This window comes from Chrysoperla carnea, chromosome 1 (genome assembly GCF_905475395.1).
Source record: "Chrysoperla carnea chromosome 1, inChrCarn1.1, whole genome shotgun sequence".
In the NCBI taxonomy this organism is placed as follows: domain Eukaryota; kingdom Metazoa; phylum Arthropoda; class Insecta; order Neuroptera; family Chrysopidae; genus Chrysoperla; species Chrysoperla carnea.
In genome coordinates this window covers 86,981,200-86,990,857 of record NC_058337.1, presented here as the reverse complement: position 1 = coordinate 86,990,857, position 9,658 = coordinate 86,981,200, and the positions used below count along the sequence as shown (strand labels likewise).

At 31.8% G+C, this 9,658-nt stretch overlaps 2 protein-coding genes across 2 annotated transcripts; one reads left to right on the top strand and one right to left on the bottom strand.

Annotated features, from left to right (window-relative positions):
* Positions 1-180: 180 nt before the first annotated feature.
* Positions 181-2,494, bottom strand: LOC123306020 (kinesin-like protein KIF14). Its single transcript, XM_044887883.1, has one exon. The coding sequence runs from the start codon at positions 2,344-2,346 to the stop codon at positions 253-255; it is 2,094 nt and encodes a 697-aa protein (XP_044743818.1). The 5' UTR covers positions 2,347-2,494; the 3' UTR covers positions 181-252.
* Positions 2,495-4,494: 2,000 nt separating this feature from the next.
* Positions 4,495-5,907, top strand: LOC123306021 (protein catecholamines up-like). The gene has a single exon (XM_044887884.1). It carries the CDS (start codon positions 4,576-4,578, stop codon positions 5,851-5,853), a length of 1,278 nt encoding a protein of 425 aa, XP_044743819.1. The 5' UTR covers positions 4,495-4,575; the 3' UTR covers positions 5,854-5,907.
* Positions 5,908-9,658: the final 3,751 nt, after the last annotated feature.

Genomic DNA, 9,658 nt, shown 5'->3' with positions numbered 1-9,658 from the left:
AGATGAAGTAGTTAAACAGATAAAAATAAATAAAAGTGTACAAAGAGACAAAAACTAATTATCACACAAAAATTACAAAATTAAAAAAAAATATATCAATTTTTTTTAATAGTCAACACATAAAAATAAGTGCTAAGAAAATATACAAATATTCGATAAAATTTCTTTTTCGTAGTTTATTTGAGAGTTGCCTCGATTGGAATTAAAAAAAGAAATTGCAAACGATTCAAATATTTCAAAAAGAGATCTGGGTTAATTTAGTTGGTCCTCGTTGAAAAATGTCACAGTCTTATGTTTACGACGGGAATTACTGAATGTCATACTTAAATTTTGCACAGCCTCATTTAGCATTTGTAAAGCATCAACTTCATTATCATTTTTCGTAAATTTCGAAATTGCTTTGCTACATTCCTCTAATTGTAAAATATACTTATAAATATTATCTTGTTCTTTCTTTCGAGCTGCTTTCTTTTGAAAACTATTATTAAATAATGTTTTAATTTGTAATGATTTCAATGGAGAATTTGAAGCACTCAATATTGTTTCAACTTGCTTTAAAAAATTTGAACCAGAATACTCAGATTCCATAAATGAGTTTGAATTCGAATTGATATTTTCCTTACAATCGTTATATCGTTCAATCGCTACGATACTTTTATTCAAATCATCGATTTGATCATTTGAAATATTTGTATATTTTTCTAAGTACATAGAAGAATTTCCATCTTCTTCGTCATCTGAATATGATGATATTTCACTTTTTTCGATGTTAATTATGCTAGTGCTAGTTAGAACTAATTTTTCGCCATGTTTTAAATCAATTTGGTCATCTAAAATTGTTTCATTTAATTTCAAATCGTTTACAACAACAAATAAACGTCCATGAATGTTCTCAATAATACATTCACAACCGCTTGGATTATTGTTTTTCGGTTCGATAGTTTCTTCAGGAAGAGATTGGGTTGAAGCACAACTGGTATTTAAACTAGATCGATTAAAACTTGACTGGCGTAAATATTCCTGTTGTAACGCACGTAATACTTCAACTTCAGCTTTTAATTCACGTATTAAACGATCGTTTGGATCTTCATTGATACGGACACGATTTACAATATTTCTAGCTTGTGAGGCATAACGTAATGTGGATAAAGTCTCTTCTAAATGACAACTAGCTGGTGTTATTGTTGCTAACATACTTGTACGAGAATTACCCCCTAAACTTTCTCGTAATAGCCATGTAAGTACTGATTCTCGATAAGGTACATGATTTGTTGATCTACGATCCGACAACGCGGCTATTACTTTACCCAACGCTAATAAAGATCGATTTATATAAACACCTTGTCTTAATCGTTCTTCGTTGTTGGTAATACTACCAACGCGTTCACTGCCAGCTAAATCGACGAAACTAATTTTACTTCGTTTACTCACAATTTCCGGATGATCTTTAGGAGCGGTGATATTTAACATAATATTGAAAATACTATGTGAACGAGATGATTTTTCATTCATCGTCGTTGAAGCTGTTGTTCGTAAACGATTTCCTACTTGAATCCAATTTTGTAATGATTGATACGAATTAACTTGATATACATTTAAATCAACCACATACGGTCCCCAAGTAGGATGTTCTCGTACTTTTAATGGAGCACTACGTCCCACGCTTTGGTCGGATAATAAATCATGAATTTTTTCGTTATATATTTCAAAGTAACTCACTTCAATGTCTACGGATAATGCTGAATCCAGATTTTGAACACAGTCGAATAAATCCTTACAAAAACGGGGTATAATACCTGCATCGGTTGAATCATTTTCATTGCCCATCATACTATAGCTTTTACCAGATCCTGTTTGACCATATGCAAAAAGACATGCATTGTATCCTTTAAAGGTTTCTTCAAGCAATGGTCGACCCACTGATTCATAAACTTTTTCTTGACTAGCGAACATATCATTTTCGGGATCACATGACCATAATATATCGTCATAATGAAAACAATGACTTATTTCATTTGTTAGATCATTTCCCGTATAAATTTGTACAACTAAATCTTTATCCTTCACCTGAATTGCATTCATACAGCCTGGTGTATTCATTTCTCGAAGAGTCATTGGTCGTATACGTACAGCAACACTTAATTTACTAATTTTACCCTTAGACAATGGTTGTATTTCTTCAACGTCCACTCTTTTAAAACATTCTGGTGTTTTCGGAGTGCTGGCTGGTTTTCGTGTACTCCGAGTTGGTGTTCCAAGCGATGGAAATACATGAGCATTTTGTATTTTTGTATATGATTCTTTATAAATAATTGAATCACTTGCATTTTGTGTTATTGGCAACATATCTTCAAATTTATTCAAAACTTTGTTGATTTGAAATGTTTCAATTTTTATTTTTGGTTTTTTTCGTCATTACTTAACAATTTATTCCTCAAACATTTTTTTGGATTAATTTAAAATAATATTTAAATGTATACGTTAGGTTTAATCTAAAAACGTCAATGATAATAATTTTGATTGGTTACTTTCCCTAACGGCTGCTTTGTCGTCTGACAACTTAAAATTTTTAAATAACCCTAAGTATATACATATGACGAGAATGACTGATGATGGAGCGTACTATTATAATTTAGAATTAGTTGTTCAGTAATTTACTATTTACACCCGTAAAATTACTGACTAATTAATTAATTGGCTATATAAAATTAAATTGAAATATCGATTAGATCAGACTACTGAGTATCAAAATATGAAATGATAATAGAAAAGCAAGGGATTATGGGAGTGAGTATAAGATTCACTCACAGTTTCACCCACGGACCCTGCGAAGATGTGGCAAAAATTATCTCAGAACAAATCAAGTGGCTAATTATTGTTTTTACATACATATTTAGTCGTATAAAAAAAAAGTGTTATTATAGAACATAGACGCAGGCCCGTGCGCAGGAATTATCCAAGGCAGGGGTTCAAACTGTTTTTTAAAAAGTTAATTCTGTGAGGTACAGAAAAAACTTTTCTAAAACTCTGTGTACATCAACCTCTACACCGCGATGTACATTGAGCGAGGACTAACAGTTTAGCCGATCTTCAGTTATTGTCAATCTAAAGTATGTTTTGAGACGACGCAAGGTCTGAACAGAACAGGAGCGTTCATTCGTCGCTGTTGTCACATGCAATACTGCCAGAACGTGAATTGAAGAATTTAATAGACATTTGGAAACGCATATTTATTGCAAATATCGAGTGCTTCGAGTGATCGTACGTGCGTACACACACACACACACACTTCTCCAAATTGGTGTTAATATCTTGTCCTAACCACGAAGCGTAATTTACTTCCAATACTCGAAAGTTAAAAATTTGATTATTTTTGTGTCTAAAGGTACAGAAAATGTTCCTCGGCGCTAACCTGTTTTTGTACCATGTAAATATGAAATATATCAAGGTGAGCTAAGTTTAGTTCCAAGTTTGTAACGCTTAAAAACATTGTTACTGCGAACAAAACTTTGGTATAGTTGTTAAAATCACCTAATTAGTCCATTTTCGGTTGTCTGTCCGTCTGTCTAACAACACGATAACTCAAAAACGCAAAAAGATATCGAGCTGAAACTTTTTAAGCGTGTTCAGGATGTAAAAAAATGAGGTGGAGTTCGTAAAAGAGCGACATAGATCAATTGGGTTATTTTGTAAAACGTTAGACATATAACAAAAGTTTGAATATAAATTTTCCTTATAAAAAATAAACAACTTTTGTTTGAAACATTTTTTCGTAAACATCATTGTTTACCCGTGAAAGAGCAATTTAAGTTAAGAAACATTATATAGTATATGTATACAGGTATTGTATATAGGTACCTGCACTACCTGTATACTGAAGAAGTGAGAGAAAAGTTACTCTTATAACTTTGTGTGTAAGAGTGGCTATCTATCTTTACTTACACGACGTAAAAAAAACGATTGCGTAATCATAACACTGTCTTTACATGGTATTTTAACAATTAACTCAGTCAACCCTTTGTTTTCACTTGTTATAATAACAATTTTATTATATTATTAATTTAAAGGTATATATATGGGAATTTCGTTCATTTACTACCCCAGTCTTCAATGGGGTGGAGTTAGCACGGGCCTGGGTGTTTTTTGGTCCTGGCGTTAACCCTGTGATTATTTTTGAAATTATCGTGCGCCATGTTAAATCTTTTGGATAAACCATGGAATGTATCAAGCGTACCGCATACTAATTTATCGTTTCTGTACCTTTATCAACATAGTATTTTTTTTCGTTTCAAGGAAATTTTAATCGACTTGAGTAAAAAATATAATCTATTGTATATTGTTCAGTTAATTATTGAGTTAAATATTTAAATCGTTAAAACAATACATATAAAAAATATTGCGTTTTCGATATTTATCAAGGTTACCTTTTTAGTGACTATCATTGTTTTGCTACTAAAAATATAGGGTTTTATTTTATTTCAATCATACGTTTGTCGTAGTGTGACAACACAACGTATGTTTGACGTTGTAAATTTTGGTATTGTGAACATATAAAAATTATTAAATGTAGAAAAAATGTTGACGAAATCAAATTTTAAGAAGTATTTAGCATCATTTATATTTATTACTATATTCCTAATAATTTTTTTAGACCTACCAATTTTATGTCATAGTTTATGTAAAGATGAGAAACCGGCATTTAAATATTCAAAAGAAGCAAATGCTAACATTCCCACAAAAAGTGATCCCCTCGTTCAACGTAGTGTCAGTGATGTATGGTTCTATGCATTAGGTTCTACGTTTCTTATAAGTGTTGCACCATTTTTCATATTATTTTTCATTCCATTAGACGGCACAGAACAGAAAAAACCTTTGTTAAAAGTGTCGCTAGCGTTTGCGTCCGGTGGTTTGTTAGGTGATGCATTTTTACACTTAATACCACATGCGACTATGTCCCCAGACCCGTCAGGAGGACATACACATTCGCATTCACATTCTCATTCGCACTCACACGGGCATTCACATGGAGATGAAGAAGGTCACGCGCCACATGATATGTCTGTGGGTTTATGGGTTTTGGCTGGTATCGTCACATTTTTAGCAATTGAAAAAGCAATGCGAATGGTAAAAGGAGGTCATGGACACTCACATTCCAAAATTCCGTCTGGCTTAAATAATAAATCAAAAGAACAAGAGGGAGGGACTAAAAAACTTACAGAAGCTGTAGACGATGGTAAAAAAACTGATTTACAAGCAGGAATCAAACCAGAAAGAAGCGATAAAGAAACAACTACTGACGAATTAAAACCAACTCCACCGACAGATTCAGAAACTGCTGGAATTAATCCAACTGACACAGATGGTAACCAAACTTGTGTACAAAATGCTGAAGAAGATATTGCAGTAGCTGGTTATTTAAATTTAGCTGCTGATTTTTCACATAATTTTACGGATGGATTAGCTATTGGTGCATCCTATTTAGCTGGTAATAGTGTGGGTTTGGTAACAACATTAACCATACTCTTGCATGAAGTACCACACGAAATTGGTGATTATGCAATTCTAATACAATCTGGATGTTCTCCAACAAAAGCAATGTGGTTACAATTAACAACAGCACTTGGTGCCATGTCTGGTACAGTGATTTCGTTATTAACTCAAACAACAGATACTGAATCAACGAATTGGGTTCTACCATTTACAGCTGGTGGTTTTATATATATTGCATTAGTGTCTGTTATACCAGAACTTTTAGATGATTTACAACCGCAAAAGTTTTGTCAATCTATATTAGAAATAGGTGCGTTATTATGTGGAGTATACATGATGGTTATAATTGCCGAATACGAATGAACTTTGTGTATAGATATACATCACAATTAGATTAATCAACAAATTGTTTTTATAATTATTTGTTAATATAATTTCATTTTATTTTTATTAAATAACCTTCTTACTGCTTCTCTCTGATTCATTTACTTTCTTTTTAATTTTTTTCATTTAGAAAATGGCGTGTTAGCAGTTCCCCGATGTCTAAAAAAGTTATGAAGTAATTTTTGTCAAAGTAATAGACCTTATTCATGAAAAACAGAAATGATTTTTGATAATTTTTTAAGAAAATATAGGTCGAGTAGAGCCTGTAACTCAAAAATTACGCATTTTTATACCATGCATATATGAAATATACATAGTATATTAAGTTTAGTCCAAAGTTTGTAACGCTTAAAAATAATGACGCTAGGAAAAAAATTTTGTCATAGGTGTTCATAGAATCACCTAATTAGTCCATTTCCGGTTGTCCGTCCGTCTGTGGACACGATAACTCGAAAACGAAAAAAGATATCGAGCTGAAATTTTTACAGCGTACTCAGGACGTAAAAAGTGAGGTCGAGTTCGTAAACGAGCATCATAGGTCAATTGGGTCTTGGGTCCGTAGGACCCATCTTATAAACCGTTAGAGATAGAACAAAAGTTTAAATGTAAAAAATGTTCCTTATCAAAAATTAAACAACTTTTGGTTGAAACATTTTTTCGTAAACATCACTGTTTACCCGTGAGGGCGCCAATTAGGCGAAAATTTTATACATAATATGTGTACAAACTATACACTAAATGTCGGTCGGTAATGCAGAAACCTATAAAGTCATTTACATATGTACTATACTTTATTAGTTATGTATGTGTCACATGTTTGTATGTGTTATGTGATAAAGAAATCAACACTGACTATGGATGGTATTTCAACAATTAACTCAGTCAATTGTTTGATTTCACTTGTTAACAATAAAAACACTATGAAGAAAATTGTTAAAAAGTCACAATATTTGAAATATTTTAAAACGATTTTTTTCCGAGCCATAGTTTAGACTGGGAGTCACATTGTTCTACTTTTGTTTTGGCTCCAGGCCAATCTATGCTTCAAATTAAGTACGGGGTGGCTTAATTTAATTCGCCTGGTTCGAAATACGTGGAGTTCATGCCTTGCATGCAGGATGTTTGATTATTTTCATTTTTTGAAAGTTAACCAATATTTTTCGAAGTAAATGATCCTTGCACTTAGCTAAAGATCGAATCGGAGTAGAAATAGTTTTGTTCGACTCACCTTAACAATTTATTCTATTTTATTAAATTTGGCAGCCATTTTGAAAAAATGAGCCTATATGACTATTTCCGTCGAAACAAAATTTATCAAATCGGGTGAAATTTCTTTTTATAGTTTCTGAAAACTACAAATGAAGTTTCAAAACTGTAACCCAAAGTGCAACATCAAAAAACGTACCGACCGGTCTGTTTTCCCATGAGAGTCCAAATTAGAGAACTTTAAATTTCTATTCTTTCTTTCGAGCAGAACAGGAATTCAAAATATTTTAAGTATGTAACGCTTAGAAATATTGATGATACGAATAAATTTTGGTATAGGTGTTCATAAAATCACCTAATTAGTCCATTTCCGGCTGTATTCTGCCATTCAATTTTTATACCATTTATATACGAAATATGTGGAAATAAATATATTAAGTTTAGTTCCAAGTTTGTAACACTTTATGGCTTAATTAATCTATTTCCATTTATCCGCGTGTTAACCGTCATCATGATAACTAAAAAACGAAAAGATAACGAGCTGAAAATTTATAGCGTGCTCAGATCGTAATGTGAGTTCGTAAACGAGTGATTTAAGTTCGTAGACGAGCTATAAAACGGCTTTATAACACACCCTCACTCTTCTTCGCTGCCTTCAATACAGCGAATAAAGTCTATAATTACGCCGAAGAAAACTGAAAACTCGGTGTTATAACAAAATGCAATACTATGATGAGAACAATCAGAATTTTAACTCGCTTTTATGTTAGGATTTTAAAATTTTTACAAGTTCCGAGTATTACTTTTTTCAATGTGTCAGGTAAATCAACTTTTAAATAGAGGTATATGTAATAAAAATAACGTTTTTTATTTGATTAGCAAAATATATTAAATTTTATTATTACAAATTACATAACTTGTACCAATTTTTGGTTATAAATACGTATTATTTGACTAGAAATTGTTCACAATTATTATGTGTGAAAGTAACTTAGTCTCAATAATTCCAATTTTTTTTATATTTCTTTAATCTAAATATTTCTCAGTCGGAAAATACTATGTGTACCAAGTATATTAATGTATTATTGACTTCGATAGCTCAAACCTTGATATATTGAGAATTCATTAACCAAAATTTTTGTATTTCTACACAAAATTTTAGCATTTCAATTCTCCGATGTTATTGAAATTGAATTTAGTACATTACAAGATATTGGACTCCCCGTAAGAAGCATGCTATATAAGAATAGTAAAATTTGAGAACATAACAAGTGGTTCCATACAAATGAATGAAACTACATATACTGGAGAAAAAGCATATAGTCCACCAAAAACATTTTTACTTAAGAAGCACAATATAAATTGATAGCAACAAGTTTTTGATCAATACTAGTTTATATTATGCCACTGTAAAATCCATTAATTCTCGTTATCTACTATATTGTGAAACAGACTTACTATACACTCCGTTTAAAATCCAAAGTGTGGCGATTCAGAAATCGTTCTCGTAAACTGGTAAGACATAGAGGAACACTTTTATTAGAAAATTGTTAAATGCTTTTTATTGAAACGTGATTTTTGTCTTGAAATCAAGAAATGTCTACCTACATAAAATAGCGGAAAGGGGAGACTGTAGAATTGCCAGAACCAAAGTACTCTTGATAATAACAGCTAGGAGCTGAATTCGCATACAAACTTTTAATCTTCTTAACCCCAGTAAGAGATAGTGTGGAGGAGCTCAAATACCAATCGTTAAAAACATGGATTTGAAATGAAAACTTTCCAGGGAACAAAAATAAAATTGTTTGGGAGGCGATTAATTCCGAGAATGGTGAAACAGATCACAGCTACAAAGTCAAGGAAATACTATTGAATAGTGTCTTAATTAGGGATTGGCATCAAATATCAAATAGATTTAAATTAGTATTAACAGTTGCGCTGCGACAATATTCATTGATTTTAACAAGGCGTTCGATTGTATAAATCATGAACCTCTTTCATAAAAACTATAATTATGGCATTTTTTTATAATTTACCCAAATCTTACCTTGTCGAACTAAACCAGATGGCCTAAATGGATTATTCTCCATTGCAATTTTTAGTATCGCAAATTTTGTTCAAAAATTTCAAATTACTTTATTTTTAAAACAGGGTAAAGTGTAGATTGATTATTCCACATTGAAATTTTACCGAGAATTGGTCAAAAGAAGATCAACGATAAATTATCGACAATGATAATGCCGTTTTTTATCGTTTCTCATATAGGATTGGTTTTTAAATAATATTGAATGACTAGATTTGTTCATTACTTAAGGAAGAAGTCGAACGGAAACATCTAGCAACAAAATTAACACGTGTAGCATGTTACATATTTCCTTGTTGCCTCAAGGGAAACATATGTTTTTGGTACGTAGTTACGCTGCAGTTGCGGTAGCTCTCTGTGCGTTTATAACAAAACTTTTGAACAAAAATTGTATACAATACACAACAGCTACTGAACTATACAAGTAATCACGAGGATGTGGAAATAAGACTCACAAGCATGCCTCGTATTACCTTTGAGTTGTGTACAAAAAAC